We start from the raw sequence: 24,249 nt of genomic DNA, 5'->3' as shown, positions 1-24,249 counted from the left end.
CATGAGAAACATCTTTTTGTGCACTACTCAGATGTGTGCTCAGTACATGCAAAACAGTTCACTTAGCTGTGTTCTTCAACATCTGAAAAGTGGATACTGGGCTGTAGTGTGAGTCCAGCATTTTATTGAACTCTCTGGGAAACTTGGTGAACTCCATCCCTATCAGAGCATGTGTTCATCAGTAAGAAGAGCATTAGCAGTAACCTGCAGTGCATGGAGGTCAGTGTGTTGTCTGCATGGTATAGAGATCTGAAGTCATGCCATCACATCCGGTTAGCCTCTGTTCCACTAGGTTCAGTGACTTAATGCAACCTCTCATTTAACATTTTTTCATCGGTCATTGTAAGAAAACTAAGTGCAGTCCTTGGGATTTTTTTTTCCCCATGATTACTGTGCAGCATGGCGGTATGGGCAGTACACATATATGTCACTGTCATATACTAAACACCTCTGGACTTTGGCAGTCCAAGTAGCATAACGTTAACTGTGTTTCTGGAAGTCTAAAAATGATATCCCCAGGATTTCTTCACTTATCTAGGTCATGAGTAAATGATGAGGCCTGCATGATCACAATTTCTAACCAGTTTCATGTCTTAAATGACTTTGATCTTAAAAGCCTTCTGAATTTGATGTTCCCATGGAAATCTTTCTCACCAAATTAATGTCCTCACAAGTATGACAACAAAAGGGGACACTTGCTGTGTGTGTCTGTGAAGAATAGACTGGGAGATTAAGAAAACAAGCAAGAGGGGAGATTGACTTGGGGATTTATTTCTGTTTTATTTCCATGTATAGAAAATGAGGAAACAAATAAACTAGTTCAGGTGGGAGACAAACAAAACAAAACAAAAAAAATCTAGGGGGCCTATAAAGCATCTCTCTTCAAAAACAAACAAAGAAAATAAAAGAACAAGACAAATGCAGAAACTGTTTATGACTGTACAAGCCGTAATGTCAGCATATCTCCATAGCAGTCCATCAGCAGTGCATCAGTGCGTGTCCATGTCTTATGTTTCAGAAAGGTTTGATGCTAACATGTCTGCATTTATCTGCCTTCAAACATAGAGAAGCAGCTGTCACTCGCCTCTAATTTAGAATGTATCCTCCTATGTTTACACTTTTTACTAAATATACTATATCTTCAATTCATAGTGAAACTCCCAAATGACATTTACAGTTGGATTTCTTTTAACTCACAGTTGTTGTCCCAATTTGCACCTCAGCATCTAGCAGATTTCTACTTAAATGGACTGACATCCTTTGCCTTTTGTCATGTTGGGTGCATGTGTGAACACACTGTTTACTGGTGCGTTTAGGCTTAACCTGCTTGGTGTCAAACAAACTCTATAACTACACAGCAATATTCCCATAATAGTGTAACCCTCATAATACAACCCCAAATCAGAAAAAGTTGAAACGTATGTAAAACTGAAAATAGTGATGCGTAAATCACCTGTGCCCTGTATTGCATTGAAAACAATACAACAGCACTTTATTTGATGTGGTGCCTCATCAGTTTTATTCTTTGTCCAAACTAAACACTCTTCAATTCTGATGCCCACAAGACATTCCAAAAAAATTGGGGTAATGAGGTAAAACAATTAAATGATGATTCCATTTGAAACAGATGATGTCAGCAGGTGACTGCATCATGATTTGGTACAAAAGTGGCATCCAGGAAAGGCCGAGACCTTAAGGAGCAAAGATGGGCCAAGGACCACTAGTTTGCCAACATATGTGTGAGAAAACTATTGAAATGTTTAAAAACAATGTTCCTCAAAGAAAGATAGGAAGGGATTTGGCTAAGTCACCCTCTATGGTGCAGAACATAATTAAAGATTCAAAGAATCTGAAGGGATTTCAGTGGATAAAGGCCAAGGGAGCAAGACTACTCTGGATGACCGTGCTCTCTGATCCCTCAGACGGCACTGCATCAAGAATTGTTTCTCTTCTATAAGTGATATATCCACATGAGCTGAGGATGACTTTGGCACACCTGTGTCAGGCACTACAATACGTAGTTACATCCATAAATGCTGCTTAAAACTGGACTGTGCCAAAATAAAGCCCTATGTCAACAGTGTCCAGAAGTAGACTGCTCTGGGCTCGGAAGCATCTGGGATGGACCATCACACAGTGGAAACGTGTATTGTATTTGAAATCAGTTTTTCAGGTCCTTTTTTGGAAGGAATAGATATCGTGCATTCCAGACCAAAGACAAAAAGGACCATCCAGACTGTTATTACCAGCAACATGTCCAAAAATCCAGTGTTTGAATGCCACATTGTGCTAACCCCTGGACACAGGAACAGAGCTTAACCTCTCACACTAAGGTGGCATATTTGAAGTGTTGAGTTTTGTCTGCAATAACTCATAAAAGCCACAGCACTGGCCACTTATGACCATGTTTGCTTTACACAGCATTTAGCCGACATTGGTTAACTTCCCAAAATAGGACACTCGAGTCTCAGTGTGTGTGATGTATGAGTAATTAGCTGATTACTTTCTCTAAAGTATTTTCTGATGCAACTGTCAAAAAATTATGTCAGTAATTTAATGTTAATTATCAATCATCACTAATTTTCTCTTGAGAGATTAACCACATTTAAAGGGACTTACATCATGGCAGTAAGCAATAAAGTCAAAATATTAAAATCATCAATAATCATTGTTTGATTAGCTTTCCACTAAATAAGTCAACAGCTACTATTTCTAAACATCAGTCTAAACTATTATACTGATTAAAATCATTATAGTTGAGCTCTCAATCACTGAATAAAATCAGAGTCTCTCATTGATCACCAGTCCTCAGTTGGTTCAAGTTGGTGGTTGTGGCATTTTGTTGAAAATGATTTTTCCCTAGTAGATTCCCTTTAAGTAGGAACTCACATATTATGGGGAGTTTTATTGAACAGTTCAACCGTCCAACGTCGACTTCCCGCTCTGGGTAGTGGTTCTGTTTTTTCTGTCTTTTCTGAGATCAGAAAGCTGCAACTGAGATGGTAAATGGACTGTATTTATATAGCACATTTTCCCACAGTGTGTTGCACTGGCCAACGTGCTTTACAGGAGATGATACACCATTCACCCATTCACACACCGATGATGACAGGCTGCCACACAACGGCGCTAGTCAAGCCACCAGGAGCAATTCGGGGTTCAGTGTCTTGTTCAGGGACACTTAGGCATGCGGGGAGACCGGGAGTCAAACCACCAACTTGCAGGTCAGGAGACAACTGCCCTATCTCGTGAGCCACAGCAAGAGATGTTCCCTTGGCTTGGTTCTCTGTAGTTTCTTGGTCTTCTGGAACTCAGGAAAACAACTGAACCAAGCCTCCAGCAGCAACTGCCGGACAAGCCCTTGTTCATCTTTTTCTTATGGTTTTTAAAGGCTTCTTGTCACATAGCCGTTTACTCCTCCATCGGTCCTGGTGTAATGGGGAATACAAGTTTACTATCAACTCCTCCATGTACTCTTCTTCCTGCACCAGGATTGTTTCTGTCACTGGCGTGCTTTATTTGGAGTCGAGTAACACTTTTTCATCTTTTTCTGGCTTGTTTGTTGTCTTTTTGGATTCTGCTTCCTTAAACAGTGGGCATTCCAGTATTTCTTGCAAATACTCTTGTTGTTCCTGTGGGACTTCTAGTTGTAAAGTGACAGTCTGTATAATGGCCTCTTGCAGCTCCTCCTGTAAGGTAATTTCTGATACTGGATCATTAAAGGCCAGCACTGCTTTAGTGGCCTGTGCCCCTTCATTACTCCTTTCCTGGGCCTTTTCCAAACTCTCTCTGAGACCTGTTTTTACAGCTCTGCTGACCAGGGTCTGTCATGGTCTGGGGTTGTGTCAGTGCCCTTGGCAAAGGGTAACTTCCACTTCTGTGATGTCACCATAATGCTGAAAAGTACATAGAATTTCATGACGCACAGGAGTAGATCAGAATGAGGATCAGTGCCAGGAGAGTGCTGAACATTGGAGCTGAGTTGGTTGCCAGCTGGTCAATGAGGCAGGCTTGGATCAGTGTCTAGATAGCTCTGACAGGTGGACCTGAGTTGGTTGCTGGCTAGTTGATGAGGCAGGAAATGAGCACCATGGAGAACAGACAGACAGGCTGAGTGGAGGAAGAACTGAACTGCAATAGTGTAGCTGGTTGGACTCTTGTGGAGCTGGTTGAATACTATGAAGCAGCTGAACAGACAGGACTTATGTGGGGCTGGCCAAGAGATGCTGGAATTTCAGGGTTAGCAGGATAAGGGTTGAGCTGGTCAAATGTTGTTAGAGTTGCGGGACTGGCAGGATTGGTGTTGAGGAGGTTGAGCTCTTCTGGCGAAGCGGCGCTAACAGGACAGATGTTGAGCAGGGATAGCAAACTGGCAGCTTGCTTTATCTGGGAGACATGGAAAGTGGGTCGCATTGACCTGGGTGACTTCAGATGAACAGCAGAGGGGTTAATGATCTTGTCAATAGTGAAAGGGCCCAGGAACCATGGAGCCAACGTTTTTGAGGAAGCCTTCAACAGAACCTGCTCAGAAGAAAGCCATACCTTCTACCCAGGTTGATAAATAGGCGCTGGCTGCCGTTGAAGGTGGAGTTCCTGCCACTCTCATTTATGTACCCCAGAAACATGACTGATCCAACACATGCACCATTAAAACATTTAACAGTCCTGCACACAGATCACTGATTAAGGCTAGTGCCATTGTGACAAGATGCTTTCTGTCTTTATTTGATTTACCTCCCAACAGTCTGACTCAGTGTGAGGAAGTAATGACACAGTCACTATTACATAGCAACATATGGTGTTGGTGTGTCTGTGTGTAATGTATGTAAACTGATACTTAAGCATACTGACACATCTCAATTAGGAAAAGTAAGAGGTTAAAGTGTGACAAATGTGTGTGGTGATGGAAGTCTATGGGCATAAGTGTAAATTGTAGTGGGGACTAGCTAGATAAAGGAGCTGGAGAATGGAGCTTGTCTTTTTTTCTTTTATTTCTCCCCTCTCTGGCAGCAGCACAGCAACAACAGCAGACAGAACACAGGAACACATACACACTAAGAATCCCTGCCAACTCTGAACTAAATACATCCCGCCCAGACGGGCAATATGGCCCCACCTGGCTGGTTAGTTGTCCTCAATAACGACAGTCATAACAAAGTCTAGTATAGTTCATGTGTCTTGCCCACACAGCTGACCCTCGGCTGTGACAGGTTGCCTGTAGTTGAGATGTCTGGGGTTGCTGGGCTCCATGGTGCCAATGATGACTGCCATGTGGCCCAGGTCCCCACAGCAGTAGCACTCCTCTCAGCATCGTTCAGCTGCTCTCCCACTCCCACCTGGCAGGCTGCCTCCTCCTCGCAGGTTTCTGGCTGGCCATACCCTGCAACATCCATGACCCGGGGCACAGATCCCCACCTCGGTGCACAGTCAGCAGTCTCCCACTTTATCGCAAGCTCCAGGGCTTCACCCAGGGTTCTATGGTGGGCCAGCCTGGACAAACTGATCTCTCACCAACTCACCCTGGATGGCATGTGGCATGGTGTAGGTGTGCCAGCCCAGACTCTTGACATCGTAAGCCAAAACATGGAGGAATTCTCCCTGCAGCTGGATGTGGTATTTAAACTCACTGTGCAGGGCAATTTCTGGTTGGCACTGCACATATGAATGGGATAAAATAAGATTTGCTACAACTAAACTAAACTAAACTTTCCACATGATACAGGACACAGTGAATCCAATTCTGCTAATAAAAAGTAGTTTTACTGGGTTTGTGATGCACAAAAAAGTGTATTCACTGTTTTACAGCCACTCCTTTTCCAATGACTCTAAGGGAAAATGTTGTTTTAGACCAGGGTGCATCACGTGATGAATATGGGAGTTGTAGTAGCATGGAAGACTGCTATGCCAGATTTGCTTCTCAGCCCAGCACTGTTGCTGGGGACTTGAAGCAAATAGAGACAGAGAGAACAGGTGTTTGCCTGCCTCTGGAGACGTGCACCCTAGTGCCTTCACTGGCAACACTAAATAACACAGCAGACTTGAAACACAGGGAAGTGCTGCTAATTGAATTCCACTGTTAGATATTTATTTTAGCCTGTGTGAAGTTTAAATTTAGGTCACATAAACTGGAGCCTTCAACAGCAGAACTGTGAAGTCATAAAAATATGTAACAAAGTGGTTTCACAGTCCAGCCAAAGCAATGGTGAGTGGATGTATTAAACACTCACACCTTTTACGTCTTTCTGTCACGTAGAACAGTAAATCTTGTTTTGCATGGGATTAAATATGCATTTGATTCTACTATTTGTTCTAAATATCTAAAGACTGCCGAAAAAACATTAAAAGGAGTTTGCAATTAAAAAATATGATCATGGATACACTGAATCTTTTGACAAGTCAGTTGAAAGCCATTTAAATCACATTTGATCTGATTCCGCATTCACAGCTTTGGTGTAAACTGAGTAGGTAGCAGTTCTAAGAGCTGTAAATGTTGTCTTGATTCTTGCCAGGTCTACTCGGCGCAACCTGCCTCTCTTCTACCTCTCTCTCCTCTGTTCTCTCGATCCTGCGGGATCTGCACCTCAGCTGTGTTGCTTTCAGTAATTAGTGACTCGTTTGTTGGTGCACACAGCTGGGGTGCATCCCAGTGATTATCTTCTCCTTATTTATACCTCTGGCAGATGCTTCGTCTTTGCCAGAGCATTAACTAACTAGCGTTAACATACCTAACTTACCTAATGTGCATACCCCGTAATAGTCCTATAGTCGTGGTATGTATTATACGTCATTGTGTTTTCCACGCTGACAGTTCCTGTGCTGTGGATCCCTTTGTATGTTTTTTGTCCATTAGGTTGGCTAGATGTTAATTTTTGATATCCACGCTGACAGTTCCTGTGCTGTGGATTTCTTTTTTGTTCACCAGTCCTCCTGGTTCATTTGTTTCTTCACCTGTCTGTCCTCATCCTCACTCTCCTGTTTTTTGCCGTTAGCCTGTCTTCCCCCCTGGTCGTCTTGCTCTTCTTAGCCGTATTTGCTCAGCCCTGGTTGTATGCGTTGCTCAACTCTGTTCCTTTTTGTAATCCCCACTATTAAAACCACCTTTTTACCTAGCACCTGGGTCAGCACTCTTGAGTCCAACCTTAACAATTCTTCTCAGAGTATGATGCCTAGTTTTATTTATCATACATCCTGTGTGTGTGGCTCTTGCTTTTAAAATGCTATTCAATCCTATGTGGTAAGTGTTTTCTTGTAGTCATAATGTCTGTTCCACATAATGGGAGCCTAGAGGTAAGCACAGCACCCCCATCTAATTCAACAAAACCAAAAACCACAGTATAATACATCTGATTGTCAGATATTCAGTTTTTATTTCTGGTACTGCAGAGACAGCCTATCCAGGGGGAAAAACACTTTCTTGAGTATTGTTAAGGTGTTTCAAAGTTGTGATAAATAGCAACATTTAGGATACAGTTAAATAGATTACTGTATTACTGCATGCAGACAAGTTTTAATGTTGGTTTTGGTGCATAGATTTCTTGGCTAGTGGTGATACCAATAACATACAGAGTTGAGGTGCCCACTGATACTGATGATATACCTTAGGGGTTTTTGATATGTTGTCTGTCTCTAACCTGATAATCAAACTGTGGTATCAATCACTCAAACAAAAATAATGCAAATTAATGAGTTGTTTTGTCTGTCAGTCAGCTTACAATAACATTTACAACTGTTTGTCTTATCCATGCTTGTTGCCATTTGTGTTGCTGTTTTACACACATGTAAATACTGTGTGCAGAAAGATGACTTGGGTCCAGGCCAGCCTGTGTCAGGGCTGCACACTGACGTTCTCTGAGGTGATGATAATAGGGCCATCAGGTGGGAGGGAGCTATCACATGCTGTAGTACCCACAGGTGGTGATGTCTACAACTGGGAAATGGGATGAATTTCACACAGATATGTTGTTTGCACCTGTTCAGCTGTATTCACAATTCTGTGTCACATTCCTTGATCATGCTGTGTGCATTTCCGCTCTGTACTATAGTTTATAGTTCAGGTGCTAATGTTTTAATATTTAACAGCAGTGTTTGTTTCGTCAAGAGTTCGACCATAACATGCATTGTTCTTCAGATCCTTCCTACTGTATTCACACCATATTTTGGACTGCTGCACTTCACTTGCTTCATTCTGGCTAATTGGAAGCATGCATGTGAAGCCTGACAGCGCTGAAAACAAACAAAACAAAGTGAAGTGCCCAATAGACTGAAGATTACAGTTGTCTTTCACACTACTGGTATTTTTGATTATATAATGAGCAATACTTTCTATCACATCAATGAGATTCATCAGCTTTTATGGCCAAAATAAAAATACAGTAGCAGCTTGAACTGAAAACAGAATTATTCAGACTCATTTGACTTGTGATCCATATTCAGTGAAGCAGGCATCCAGACAATAAAGTAACAACACGGCAACAGATCACTGAAGTGGTATGGCAAGTGTTTCTCTTGTATTGTGACTGGCTTTATGCCATGATGTTTTAATAATGGATAATATTAATATTACATAATAGATTTTTATCGTGGCCAGTTGCCTCCTAATGGTTTGTCATCAGAGCTGCTAAGTGACACTCAGAGGGATGTACACTGCTGTACAGTCTATTCCAGCACTACAGTAGGTTTGCATGTATGTCTGCTTATCATAAATGTCCATTAGCATCTGGACTTTTTACATAGATAGATTTAGTTGATGGCTGATTAACCCTCTCTCTGCCAGTGACAGTTCTGTAGTGAAGTTTTTAATGCACTTTCCTACAATAGACTTTTTATAGAGCAGACATTCTGACTAGCAAGAAAAGCAGTCAATTAATTATTGACCTTCATGTCAAGTTTTCCAGTAAGCTATGACAGTGTGATGGTGCACAATATTAAGAGCCTGAAAATAACACAGCTATGGAGTTCAGCAATCATTAATTTTATTTACATCTTTGCTTTTCCTAACTTGACATGTCAAAACGAGTTGTGTAAAAAGGTCTGTATGTGCTCCTGGTGCAGCATAACGGTAACTTTTTTAGGGAAAGATAAAGATCTTTATTATTTAGGTTGTTACATAGTTGGAGTATGAGAAATATTCAACATTTATCCAAAACTTAAAGTCTGCTTACAGGTGTTGGGATATATTATTGCATAAGTGAAAATACAGTTCTATAGTCCCCACGAAGTCTGGTAAATGACTTATGTCAAAGTCAGCATTGGTTGGTTCTGGAGACTACAAATTTGAAGATGGAAACAAAATGTGGGGCTGGAGAGAAATTTAACAAACTTCTGCATTCTGCTCATCAGCTCTGCTTGGGGTCAGTAGCTCAAAGTTACATTAGCCGCAATTAGCATAACACACCTGAATCTCCAGTCAAGGTGTCAGAGGACAAGTTGTATTGTGGATAACATACAGTAGGTGCCAGGTTTCAACAATTGATATGTATGGAAAGGAAAAGGCCTTACAGTATCTTCTGCTTCATCAGTTTGATCCTTCTTTTTTTAAACTGCCCACCATTAGTCCAACAATGTAGAGTGGAGTGCAAAGCTAAACTGGTAAAGTACTATTTTAACAAGGTCTTTTCAAACGTAAACCTAACAAGTGGGATACAGCACAAAGTCTGACCTCCAGGATCATAGTTGTGTGCTTTGTGAACTCCATTATAAATCCAACCCGACCTGTTCTCTATCACCTCTGGGCATTATAAAGAGCAACACCAACAGTGTATGACCCTTGTTTACAATTTGTGTATTTAACAAACCTGATACAATTACTTTCTTATAAAATATCTGCAATGTGGATTTTTTTCAAATATTTGAAATCTTTTTTTTTTTACATCTGTGTTTACTAGATAGCAGCCTTCTTCTTCCCTACCTTTTCTGACACATTGCTGTGTTTCTTAACACATTAATACCACCTGGCAAACAGAGGAAATGTGTAACACTACTGGATGAACTGTGCCTTGCATTGCATGTGTCCACATGCATTTGTGTCTTTGTGCACATGCACAAGACAAACCAAACAGAGACTCTAGTAAAATAAACACTCAGACACTCCATAGGGAGCCTTTTAATTTGGAAAAGAATTACACTTCTTTTTTCCAAAATGTGTTTAGCAAAGCCAATTAGAGGTCAAGGGTTTCTGTTCGATAAAACAATTTGCATTAGTTTAATGGAGTATACAGTACCTGGCCTCAGCAGTAAGACAACATAAAAATCTGCTCCATTTAATTTAATTGAATTTTAAAAGGTGCCATTATACACTTAGAATTCTTTGCACTGCAAGTTATTTTTCTGTCATATTCAGCAGTCAATACAAACTGTTGCACACCTCAATCCTTGATACACCTGTATTTAATTGTAGTTTGTCTAATTAAGTGTTTTAGAAAATCATACAGACATTACAAAACTTTACAGGTAACAGAAAAATTAAAGACATGTCTGCTGTGGATGCTGGCTATTGATAAATACACAATTAGACACAGACGGCACTAGGACAGATGAATGGTGAAGCCAAAACAAGTGACTTCAAGTTGTAATGAGATGACATGGGACTGCCTGTCAAACACAGACACACATCCCTGAAGGGACAAGCTTGTGTTATGCTTTATAGCATGCACACACATGCATATGGAAATGCAACTACACATGTGTGGAAAATAATTCCACATGAACATTTTGCTGATTTGCTGCTGGTCTGTGATGAACTGAATCTTCACCAAAACATACCAGTCAGACTTGACTGATGTGCTTAAAGGGTCAACAGATTAAACTCAGTATTCCCCATGTCAGGCATGTCAACCATAGTGTGGTGGTCTGCATTTACAATGTTACAGCAATGTCAGAGATTACCACTTTAAAATGCAGGGCTAAATACCCCTGCATTACAATGCTGAAACATACAGTAGACCTAAAAATCCAAGATTATACTTAAGTGAAATAAAGCCTTTAGGCCTAATCCATATTCAAAGTCTTGTCTCTAGCTGGCCTGTGAGCCTCTATAACCTAGTTCAGATGGCTGTTATTGGGGAAAACTGCTTTGTACTAGTCAGTTGTGTGATGAGGGCTTCGACACAGTCTGTTGAGTTGACCTTTAGTATATCTGGCTGCCTGCCCTGTTTGCACAGTCAAAACCCGAGCTTCTCTCTTCTTTAAGTTTTATAGGCAAATTGGGCCACAGGGCAGTCTTGTCTGTTCTCAGCTGAGTTATGTGGTCAAGTTTAAGATAGAAATGTTTAATGCATATTGATGTTCCTGGGCAAACTAAAGACAGAATTTGAAATGTTGGGGGAGCAGTGTATCATCAGTTAACATTATCATATAGTCAGGGATGGGAATAACAGAAGTCACCTTCCTTCCACACTAAGCCAGCATTTTTAATATCCAAAGACGGTGCTTTTTAAACGTGGATAAATGTGGAGACACCTTTGATGTGAAAACTAAGCTTTTCTGAACATATATCGGGATGAAATCTAATGCTGCCAGCCCAGGAGTTTTCTTTGACTCCTGCTAATCTCCGTCTGCAGGTTGCGTTCCTGCTGCCTTCCAGAAATGTTTGTATAGTAAAAACAAAAATTTTCCCTGTGTGGCACAGAAATGCACAAGATGAAAGATGTGTGCAAACATGATTAGTATGGCTGTGCAATCAAGACTAAGTAAATACAAAAAGTACATAGATGAATAAATTGACTTCACAGCAGCAATAAAGAGATATGTGGCAGGGGGTTGTTTGCAAAGAGGGGGCATTCTTGTCCAAAAGGTAGCATGCAGGTGAAGCAACCCTTTAAACAAATTTGAGGTGGGAAAAGTTCACCATGAAACAATCTGTAGACCCCAGTGACTTAATACAGCATTAGCCTTTGTCTAAATGCAGTGTTTGTGGCAGATGATTTCTTTTTTATTATTGTATTTAAGCAGCAAAACTGAAAATTCCCTATAATAAACCATCTTGCTGAAAATGAATGGTTCTGGACTCATCCTGAACAATCCCTTTGTTTCATTGTAGTAACTGTGAGTCTGTGTGCAGCAGCTGACCTGAAAAGTATTTAGGTTAATAAGATGACAGTGTCATAGTAGAAGATTTAAATAATTAGTGAACTTACTGCTGCTGTGCCATGAGTTTAAATTGCGTACTGCTCCTCTCTCAGTTTGGAGACACTTATAGAGCCTTTTTATACAGAGACTGCAGAAAACTGCTGGTGTTTTGATCCTTTTTCAATGTAGCTTTTAAACTCAAAAAGTCAGTAACCTGCTGCACCTGTGTTCATTTACACAGCTGCCAAAATTCCTGGTTCTAGAGTCGTGATGTTTAGCATGACATCTGACTGCTTTGTTCCTCCTGACACTGCTCCCTCTCCTCATTCACTATATAGCTCTCTCTCTGCCACTGCTGCTCTGCTTCTCATGCACATGTCCAACCCCCCATTCCATTATATAGGAGGTGGGCTTAACTCATTTTGGCAAAAATACTACTTCTAGTTTCAGCGCTTTAGTTGCGGTCAACATTGACACCCCCCTGACCCCTCCAACTACAAAATAGCTAGGCAAAAAAGTGCTGAAATATTTTATGTTTGTTTGGTCAGTGTGACATGGGTATTTTAAGCTAGTGGTGTGAGAGCTGCCCATTGACTGTATATATGATGGGCATGGTGTCACCACTTCCCTCCACTGTGCAAAAAATAAAACCAAAATGTCATGAATACAGCAGCTGCCATCTTGCTTTTTTGCAAGATTTTTTGCAGATTCTGTGCAGTAGTGACCAGAAGTGGAGTGACAGCATCAGCCTACCAATCAAAGCTGTCAAATGAACAAAAGTACACCAGTTTTTGTATCATAACGTAGCTAATTAAAAGCAAACCTATCAGCTTTTCACTAACATGTTTTTAGAATGTTTTGCGACATTAAAAAGAAATGAAAACAAGAATATACACATTTGGGAAACAAAATCACAATCTACCTTTTACATGTGAAAAGTTTAATTGCAAACGATTATTGCACCCTGTGCAATTCAATACACACCCACACACACTGTTCTTGCTGCTACAACCTTCCATTAGCCTGCCTAGCTGGTGACCTACTGTAGCTAGCTAAGAACAAGCTAACAGTAACATTTGCTACTTGTTATTGCTAGCTCATAGGTTTACTAAGTTCAACATGTTTTTTCATGGATTCTTGTCTCATAACTGTTTAAAAACAGTTTCTCTTTTTTGGAGCAGTTCATACTCTGATACAGAAACTGAATGGTGTGACACAGCTAAGTTACAAAGTGAAAAGAAATTCAGGGCATTTCTAACTACTAATTACCACAGATACACCTGTAGAGCAAAAGTTAGATTTCCAGCTTAAGGCCACCTTTCACATAACAAAGTAGTATGGAGTAGGGAGTGTATGAAAGTACATTGGCATTATATTCTATAGAAAGAGTGGGACTGAGACAGATTAGAAGAGTAGAGGTGATAATGAGAGTGATGTCACAGAGGGGAAGGAGGAAAATTGGGTCGAAAGGAGGTAAGTAAGGAGGTTGACAAGAGAGGAAAGTGTAGAAGAAGGATCAAAGACTCATACCAACACATGATAATGCAGTTGTTAAAGCACAGCCAGAGAGTTAAAAATCCAGAATAGGGGAGAAAAAGGGAATGTTGTCATGAGGCCAGATCAGCAACTGAGTGTGCAGTGTATAGTGTATATAGTATGGAGGGTTGGGCGGGGGTGCTGGGAGGGCTCAGGTGCACTGTAGCGTTGCAGGTTCAAATCCAACATGCAGCCTTTCGAGTCATCCTCCTTCTGTCACCCTCTGCTGCTTACTGCCTGAAAAAGCGGAACTGTGCTGAAAGGACAAGGAGACATTGAAATAGGTCAAGCGAAGAGAAATGGGCAGAGGGAAGGAAAACAGGCAGAAAAGCAAGAAGGACACAAGCATATGTGAGTGAGCATTTGCATGTTTAACAAATGTCTCAGGCTACATCACTACAGTTTAAGGCCACCTTTCACATAACAAAGTAGTATGGCGTAGGGAGTTTATGAAAGAGATTTGGCATTGTATTCTATAGAAAGAGTGGGACTGAGACAGATTAGAAGAGTAGAGGTGATAATGAGAGTGATGTCACAGAGGGAAAGGAGGAAAATTGGGTCGAAAGGAGTTAAGTAAGGAGGTTGACAAGAGAGGAAAGTGTAGAAGAAGGATCAAAGACTCATACCAACACATGATAATGCAGTTGTTAAAGCACAGCCAGAGAGTTAAAAATCCAGAATAGGGGAGAAAAAGGGAATGTTGTCATGAGGCCAGATCAGCAACTGAGTGTGCAGTGTATAGTGTATATAGTATGGAGGGTTGGGCGGGGGTGCTGGGAGGGCTCAGGTGCACTGTAGCGTTGCAGGTTCAAATCCAACATGCAGCCTTTCGAGTCATCCTCCTTCTGTCACCCTCTGCTGCTTACTGCCTGAAAAAGCGGAACTGTGCTGAAAGGACAAGGAGACATTGAAATAGGTCAAGCGAAGAGAAATGGGCAGAGGGAAGGAAAACAGGCAGAAAAGCAAGAAGGAGGAGGAGGATGTATCCTATTGAAGTAGAAAAGGATGTAGCGTAAGTGGCAAGGTGGGTAGTAATGAAAAATTTAAGTTCTGAAGCAGTGATGATGGATAGACAGGTAAAGAGGAAGAGAACACTCTCCAAAATGGAAGACAAATAAAACCAGGTCAGCCATATTAGCAGTCAACATTGACCAGAGATTGTTGCCTAGCAGCAAGCATTTATCGCTTCCTACTCCTCTTGTATCTCTCCTTTAGCCTCACTTCACCTCCTCCTTTCCGCTGCCCTCTCTTTGCTGTCATTCCTTCTCTCTTTGCACTCCTCTTTTCCTTTAACCCATTCTTCTCTCCCCTTTTCCGACCACTCTGCTCACAGGTTTTACTTTCATTTTTTTGTACTAGTGCTGCCTCACGCCGACAGCCAGCCTTTTTTGTGTGAGCACCAAAGTATGTTTGTGTGTGTGTGTGTGTAGGTGTGTGTGTCTGAGATCAGTGTGCTAGGCTGGCTGACGCAGCGCTTACACCAGGTCCATGCTGCATCAGGATTACATGGCACATGTGAAACCCTTGTCCTCCTACTCTCGGTCAAATACAGGATGACACATGGCATCAAGCATGCAAATGTGTGTGCAAGTGTGTGTGTGAGTGTATGTTGTGTATGCCAGCCCATCTGATGCTAGAACTCTCATACTTGGTTTCAGACACTTGCTTTTGACTTTTTTTTTTTTTTTTTAAGCTGTAGTAGCTTGTGTTGATGTGATACTGATAATGTAATGCTATAAAATTGTATGGTGATTGTTCTTAATACTGTTGCCTCTACTATTATTATGACTTGACTTGAATATCAGTACAACTAGTACTTAAAGTGCTATCAGGGGGGTAGTGTAACATCAGTAAGTATTTAAAGTTCTTTTGCCAGTCTTTGTCTCTGTAGTTTACATTACATAAAGATATGTCATCTTGTCATGTTCTGAGTCATAAAAATCATTCATGGTTCATATGTGGGAATAAAGGTGTTGCTTTGTGAAGGTAAGAATGGCCTATTTAAACAAAATATGTGCATATCTAAAGTCTTAATTAATGACAGAGTTGTTGTCTTCATTTAATCAACAAAACCAAATTTCCACTGGACCATTGGACCATTGTCATTGGAGCTTTTAAATGATTAGGTTGGAGGGCAGAAAACCACCACAAACATAACATAAAAAGACAAAACATGCCAAATACAATTCAAAATGACAAGGACTGGAAATACCTTTTTTGGTACAGGTATTCTCTAGTGCAAAATCAAATCAAATCAAATCAAATTTTATTTGTATAGCGCCAAATCACAACAAAAGTCATCTCAGGACACTTTACAAAGTAAGGTCTAGACCGTACTGTTATCAATATTATTACATAGGGAAAACCCAACAAATCCCCCTTGAGCAAGCACTTGGCGACAGTGGAGAGGAAAAACTCCCTTTAACGGAAGAAACCTCCGACAGAGAGAGGACACACTACGGGAGAGAGGAGACACACAGTTAGTGATGTGTAATGGTGGCATATAGAAGCATAGGGAGAGAGGAAAGGAGAGGAGAGGAGAGGGGAGGGGAAGAGAGGAGAGAAACTCAGAGCATCATGGGGCCCCCCAGCAGCCTAGGCCTATAGCAGCATAACTAAGGGAAGGCTCAGGGTCACCTGATCCAGCCCTAACTATAAGCTTTATCAAAAAGGAAAGTCTTAAGTCTAATCTTAAAGGTAGACAGGGTGTCCGCCTCTTGTCATGTATATGTATACCTCTTGTCACACGTTTAGCACTTTTTATGGTACTACAAAACCCACTACTATTGATACCCTATTAATACCACATAGTCTCTCTAGTAGTACTACTGATATTGCTTCAGTTGTTATACTGTCAGTCAGTTACTGACTGACTGACTGGAATCCAGATATTGATAGTGTATTAGCTCAGTTGTTGATCAGCAATTTTATATTGCTACAGTACAGCCCTGCCACATGTATGTCGATTCTGCGTGAGTTTGCAGTGTGCGGGATGCTCATCACAACTGCCTTCACTATGATGTCCATACGGGTGGGAGAATAATTATTTGATCCCCTGCTGATTCTGTAGGTTTGCCCACTTACAAAAAATGATGGATTTATAATTTTTATCATAGGGTTATTCTAAAGGGCAGAGACAGAATATCAACAAAAAAATTCCAAAAAAAGCACAAATGTTATAAACTCAGTTGCATTTCAGCAAGTAAAATAAGTATTTGATCAGCTACCAACCAACAATAATTTTGGCTCCCACAGACTGGGTATGTGTTCATGTGGTGCCCAAATTAGTCCTGTCAATTTAAGAAGGTGCTAACCACAGTTCGTTATGTGTATAAAAGACACCTGTCCACAGAGTTTCTCTATCTTCCATTCAAACCTCACCACCATGGGCAAAACCAAAGAGCTGTCAAAGGAAATCAGGTAGAAGACTGCAGACCTGCACAAGGCTGGAATGGGCTACAAGACCATCAGCAAGAAACTTGGTGAAAAGGAGACAACTGTTGGAGTGGCTATTCACAAATGGAAGAATTACAAACTAACCATCAGTCGCCCTCGATCTGGAGATGCATGCAAGATTTCGCCTCATGGGGTAAGGATGATCATAAGAAAAGTGAGGGATCAGCCCAAAACTACACGGGAATGATCTCAAGGCAGTTGGGACCACAAACACCAAACAAACCACTGGTAAAACAGTACGCCACCATGGACTGAAATCCTGCAGCACCCGTAAGGTCCCACTCCTCAAGAAGGCACATCTACAGGCCCGTCTGAAGTTTGCCAATGAACATCTAAATCAGGGGTGGCCAATTCCATTCCTCGAGTGCCAGTGTCCTGCTTGTTTTCCAACCATCCCTGCCTGACCTGCTGCTGATTACCTGTCTCAGGTGTGTTCAGCCAGTCAGAAGCTGGAATATACCATCTTAGATGAAAGTGGATTGAGTAAAGATAAAGTGAATTGGTATCTTCCAACAGGAGAGTGTAGGTGTGACAGCCACTCAGCATAAATGCTATCATGTCTGAGCATTTTTAATAAGTACAACCCCAAATCAGAAAAAGTTGGGACTCTACGTAAAATCAAAATTAAAACTGAAAATAGTTATTTGAAATCATCTGTATGCGGTATGACATTGAAAACAATACAGCAGTATATTATTTGATTGTAATCATGATTTGGTAAAAAAAAGTGGCATCTGGGAAAGGCTAAGCCCTTTAGGAGCAAAAATGGGCAGATGATCACTAGTTTGCCAACATATGCATGAAAAAAATTATTGACATTTTTAAAAACAATGTTCCTCAAAGAAAGATAGGAAGGGATTTGGATACGTCACCCTCTACGGTGTAGAACAGAATTAAAAGATTCAAGGAATCTGAAGGGATTTCAGTTCATAAAGGCCAAGGGCGCAAGCTTAAGCTGGATGACTGTGCTCTCCGATCCCTCAGATAGCACTGCATCAAGAATTGTCACTCTTCTGTAAGCGATATTACCACATGGGCTCAGGATGACTTTGGCACACCTGTGTCAGGCACTACGATACGTAGTTACATCCATAAATGCTGCTTAAAACTGTACTGTGCCAAAATAAAGCCCTTTGTCAACAGTGTCCAGAAGTCGACTGCTCTGGGCTCAGAGGCATCTGGGATGAACCATCACTATCCAGACTGTTACTAGCCACAAGTCCAAAAGCCAGAGCCTGTCATGGTCTGGGGTTGTATCAGAACTTCCAATTCTGTGATGGCTTCATTAATTCTGGAAAATACACAGAGATTTTGGAGCAACATATGCTGCCCTCAAGATGACATCTTTTTTTCCAGGGATGCCTGTGCATATTTCAACAAGACAATGCAAAGCCTCATACTGCACACATCACCAAGACCTGGCTGTGGAGGAAAAGGATGCGATTCCTGGGCTGGCCTGCCTGCAGTCCTGAACTGTTCCCAATAGAGAATGTGTGGCACATTTTGAAATGCAAATTGTGTCATCACATATCCAGGACTGTTGTGCACCTTAAGACTTGTTTTCAGGAAGAATAGGACAAATTGACATCTGACACAATTAATAACTTAGTGTCCTCAGTCCCTAAACATCTTTTAAGCGTTGTGAAACATCACATCGTGGTCAACGCTTTACTATCCCAACTTTTTTTGGAATGTCTTCTGGCATCAGAATTAAAGTGAGTGTTTATTTTGAACAAAGAATAAAACTGATGAAGTATCACATCAAATAATGTGCTGCTGTACTGTTTTCAATGTAATACAAGACAGATGATTTGCACATCACTTTTCAGATTTAATTTTGATTTTACATACTGTCCTAACTTTTTCTGATTTGTAAAAGACTTGTGTGTTTCCTTGTTTTCCAGGAGGTATGCCAGTGCCTGAGGTGGCATCTGACATTGCCAGCGTTGCCACCATGTTAAGCCCCGTCCTCAACGCCTCCAATGGCGACGGCTCTGAGTCTGAAACCACCTCCGCCATCCTTGCCTCCGTCAAGGAACAGGTTAGAAACCTGCGTGTGTGTGAGAGTGCATGCATCATACATATAAGGTTGTCAGAATTCATGAAATGTGAATACCAGAAAGTAGTGAGGATAATTCCTCCAGTCCTTTTAGTGTGTGACAAGGCAACAGTAAATAATAAACACAAATGATGAAGTGCCCATCTGAGCTAATGTGTTACAGATATGTCACTACTTTTGATCTGTTCGCAGGAAGCCTCAGGCTACAGTCCCTCAGTGTAATCATGAAAATGTTCTAATATGGTGGGATGCATAATTTCTCACATTCTGTCTGAGCAGCTTTGTTGGAGATACTGTGTGTGATGAAGCAGTAAAAGGATAAGACAAAACCTTCACCTTGATTTTTTTTCTTCAGTAAAGCTAACATTAGGATTTAAAGCTCAACTGTGTTTGGTTTGAAAGGTCACATTATTCATACTCTACCCGAATGTGTCTTGATAGAGATTTATAGTGACTTTTTCATACTGTATATGTAGAAGGTGTGTGTCACTCTACATGCTGTGATACATGGAAATAGTGGGTTGAACTGCTCACTGTTGGGAAAGTTACTTTTGAAATGTAATTGGTTACAACTTAGTAGTTACCCTGTGAAAATGCAATCAGCAATGTAGCTATTTTAAATACTTCATTAAAATAATGTAACTTGTTATCTTTAATTACTTGTGGAATATTTTATATGTAGCTGGGCACTGAGCAAAATATTTTTGAATTTCCAGCACTGAAAGGTGTTCTTGTCTGATAACAGAGCCACCCGCCTTGGTGTTGTTGGCTGGTTGCAGCCAGACTGCTTAGAGCAATGCCCATAGATTTGACTAGGAGATTAAAGGCAGTGCAGTCAAACAAGAGAACCAGTGAAAAACAACACTTAAAATTTGATGGCATACAAAATGAATGGAGCTTATTTAGACAGCTCCTTGTATGCCATCTTACTCTTGATAGTGTTGCCCTCCAATTTGTCCCAGCGACTTTACTGAACCTCATTGTCCAGAAATATACCATACAATGGCATTCGTGCACAGCAAAAAGATGGAAAGTAACACAATGAATAAGCTTTTACCAAAAATAATATATGCAGATGTAACCCCTTTATAATCACTAGTAGTAACTGTAATTTAATTACAAACATTTATGCTTAGTAACTGTAACTGATTACAATTACTTTTATTACCTCTGCCAAAGAGGTAATGTAATTACAGGCATTTGTTTGTTGGTTGGTTTGTTCACGCATTAATGGATTTTGATGAAATCTTTTGGAGAGGTAAGGTATGACCTAAGGAACAATCAATTTTTAATGAGGAGCTGCCAAAATACACAGCAGAGCACAAGCACAACACATCTGTTTTAATCCTTTTCATTTTCTCATGTGATAGTCACACCTCTGCACACCCCTACAGGAAGCATTTTATGTGGCCTCTCTGACCTGCATCTTGTGTGTGCAGCTAAGCCCCACTGTCACTGTCACAAGAGACACACACACAGCCCTGAAACTGGATGCACTTTACACAAGCTGTGTTCAAAGAAGAGGAAGAAGGGAAAAAAGGAATGATGAGTTGTTCTTTTGAATGAAACTCAACCATAAGAGCCAGCTCTGTTCAAAGAGCCACTATTCCCATCACGACCATGTCCAACTGTCAGTCACCAAAATTTGACTTCCCCACAGTGGTCCATGTAACGCAAAACTGTTAAGATTTGAAAGTGTCCTAGGAGTGGATCATCACATGAGTCATTATTTTTGCAGATGATTAAATCTTCTTTGTAAATGAAAGTCAGCCTTTCTTAGCATTAAAAGCAATACTAGCTGCCCCCTGAACCTATGTTGCTCATTGCACACTGGGAAGCACTGATGCTAGATGTAATGCTAATCCATCCAGAAGTTATTAAGATATTTTAATCTGAACCAAAGTGTTGAACAGATGGACAGCTGCACTGGTACTGCCATCCAGTGTATTTAAAAATTACTTTCACTGAGCTTACTCTCCCACAGGGTAAATACCAATCAACATTCAGTAAAATCAGAACAGATTAAATGTAAGATATAAGACTTTTAAGTGTGAGCGCCCACCATGTATTTGAACTTGAAGGGGAACTTCACTGATTTTATACACCAAAGTCTGTTTACTTGTCTTGGGGGATACTGTATATGTTAAAACGTTGTACAACACCTTTTGTGTCTCCAGAGGGAGCTGTGTAATCTGATAAATGTCCTCAAGTGACGTTACTCGAGACAGTGTAGGTTGGAGCTAAAGACTACAAGCTTTAAAGGGAAGGAAATAAAGATCGCTGGTGTCAAGTTAGAAAGTGAGGTTGGAGACTCAGGGATACATTAGCTGCTACTAACATATCTGTTGCATCAGTTTTGATCCTTGTTGTTAACTGTCCATCATATTGTAGGAGTGCAATGTACTGTAATTTAACTGAGAAAATGTGCATGTATTTGTGCATGCAATGTGTGTATGTGTGTGTGTGTGTGTGTGTGTGTGGGGGGGGTGGTATAGGTTGAGTGAATACTTAATACTGTGGATAGTGTGTGTGTGTCCTTGAGTGCCATAGGATGTGAAGAAAAGTACTCAGAAGCTAACGATAGCAATGAAAATGCTGAGAGTGGAAAACTAATGGTTTCCTCGTGTTTTAGACTAAAACCTCACGGTGACTTTCTACAGTGTTCTGGGAGACTATTCCTAGTCTAAGTAGGTCACATAGACTTGGACATACACACACAGGTCTTGGACACACACACACAAACCGATGATCTAGGGCATGGTAATGGCCTTCTGATGAGAATGTGTAAAAAGAAAAAGGCTGAAGAGAAGAGTAATGGAATTAGCATCAGCTATTTGTGCAGATGACAACAAAGTGCGGATGAACACATAGTTGCCCACTCATTCTGCCACCTCCCTTCTTCTTCCTCTACAAGCTGAAGTCGTTATGTTTTATGGTCCTGCACCATGTTGGAGTTATTATTATTTTTTAAGCCAGCCATTTTTCACTTCCTTTCATGCTTGTTTTTGCAATGTGTCATTTTTCAATATGTTTGAGCTGTTGCCAGTGTTTGCTACCAGGCTACGAAAAGGAATCAAGGATGTATGTATGTGTGCGCATTTTTTGTGAGATTCTCATAGACACACACACAGACAACTTCAAAACTTCTTGTTCATTTCAGTTCATGAAGATAAGGGTGGTCATGATGGAGTGAGAAAAGGTTTCACATCCATTTTGATACACAGACTTGCAGCCTGTGGGACACACACACACACATATGCTGCCATTCAGACTCTTTTGCCTTTGCTGACTCACACCAGGAGATTTCTGCTGCTGTTTTCCTCCATTTCCTTCTAACCACATGAGATTGATTAGCTATTCGATGTTGTATTTATCACATCTGTCAGTTTTTATCCTCATATCGTTTATCATCTCTGCTGTCAACACATCTGCTGTTATGGAAGCGCTGCATGAAGTTCCAGCTATGGAAGTGAGTTATTCCATTGTAAGATGTGGCACATTTGAAAAATCTGACATATCATCTTATTGAATGACAGCTAAAGTGAAAGTGGCACAGGGTATTGATTAGCTGTCTTTTACATTTGACAATCAAGTCAGTTCTGATATCGAGATATAAATGTGTGTTTAAAAAACATCCTCAAAACAGTTTTATTCTCTCAGCAATGAAGCACCTAAAGCAATTCAAAACAAAAGACTTACATTCAATTTTAAATATTAATTCAGAAAATCCATGTCTCTTTTCTGGTGCTCCTGGTCCTTTTTTTAGTGGGGGGAGTATTCTATTTGCCATTGTCCATATTCACTAAAGGCCCATACAAAGGTTTTGTGCTTGTAAAGTGTAAGAATGATAGCACAGCTACTATAGCTTGTTTTGGCTCATCCAATATGTATGCGTTTGTGTTTAGAGGCATAAAAAATAGGAAGAGGCAATAGAAATGTATGCAGATAGCTGCTGCTGTTAATTTGACAAATGGACCACTGAGGTAGAGGACACTGAGTTTTAAATCTAACATCTGGGAAAAGTAAGGTGTATAATCAGCAGCAAGGTGCGCTGTAAATTGTTCAGAGAAGAAAAACATTTAAATAACAGCAGGGAAGATAACAATTCTAACTTAAATTACTTAAATGTACACTACATTACAAATGCACACTATTCTGGTGCCATAATTGCTCAGCAGTGTCATCAAATATGTATTAATCCACAGCTGAAAACAGTCACCAACAAATGCATTATTACCTCCACCAAGGACCTACATGCAGCCACAATAATGATATCAATGTAACTATAAATGCCAGCAGTGGGTTTTCATGGAATCATACGGTGAGGGTCAAACTATCACGGGAATATTGTTTTTAGGTGGACTTTCATTGTGGTGAAAGTGAGTTGCCTAGGTGGAGGTTTTCACTCTCTGAGTGCTGTTGTCTAGTTTACTCATGTTTGAGCAATATTTGTTAAAAACTACACTTCCCAGCTGTCAACAGTATGCCTGTGTTGCAATGGGAAAGGGAAGGGGGATATAACTTAAGGGGTCACTTAAATCTAAAAGTTCATGCTATACGTACAACCAAAAAAAGATTTTGTATTTCTATAAGTGGGGTCAAATTATGGAATAATTTAAGTGTGGACATGAAGAACAGTACTAGAATTGAGGAGTTTAAATATAAATATAAATGTATGTGTCATACAAGATATATGCAAGAATAAGATTTATTCGAGAAGGCATTATGGAAACACTCTGTTTTAATTTTCTGTGTATTACTTGTTGGTGAAGAAGACAATTACCTATGTAGAGATACTGCTTGCAGCCAATGATGCATGAAATTTTTTGTATAATATGATGTTATGGGGTAGGACTGGATAAGTCTGACTTCTTCCTACTCCATTCAAACATGTACTAGGTGTAAGCAAACTGATTTTGGATTAGCATTGGTTGGATATGGGTAATTATGTGTGTGTGTGTTGCTGTCATTTGTTCTGTTCTGCATGTTTGAAAGAATAAATCAAATCAAATCAAATCAAATCAATGTCCAGACTGAAATACAGTGGGGCAAATAAGTATTTGATACACTACTGATTTTTCAGGTTTGATTTGATTTGATTTTGATTTGATTTATTCTTTCAAGCATGTAAA

The 24,249-nt window shown here is 40.4% G+C and overlaps 1 protein-coding gene across 6 annotated transcripts in view; it reads left to right on the top strand.

Moving 5' to 3' along the window:
• Positions 1-24,249, top strand: part of ctnnd2b (catenin (cadherin-associated protein), delta 2b) — a 231,061-nt gene that overhangs the window by 16,873 nt on the left and 189,939 nt on the right. For all 6 annotated transcript variants that reach the window (XM_020604514.1, XM_020604508.1, XM_020604511.1 and 3 more), the window contains exon 2: positions 18,963-19,099. In XM_020604514.1, the coding sequence (XP_020460170.1) occupies positions 18,968-19,099 (132 nt within the window). In that variant the 5' untranslated portion in view covers positions 18,963-18,967. The remainder of the gene's footprint in view (positions 1-18,962; positions 19,100-24,249) is intronic.

This window comes from Monopterus albus, unplaced genomic scaffold (assembly GCF_001952655.1).
Source record: "Monopterus albus unplaced genomic scaffold, M_albus_1.0 scaffold66.1, whole genome shotgun sequence".
NCBI lineage: Eukaryota > Metazoa > Chordata > Actinopteri > Synbranchiformes > Synbranchidae > Monopterus > Monopterus albus.
This window is presented reverse-complemented; position numbering and strand designations above follow the sequence as displayed.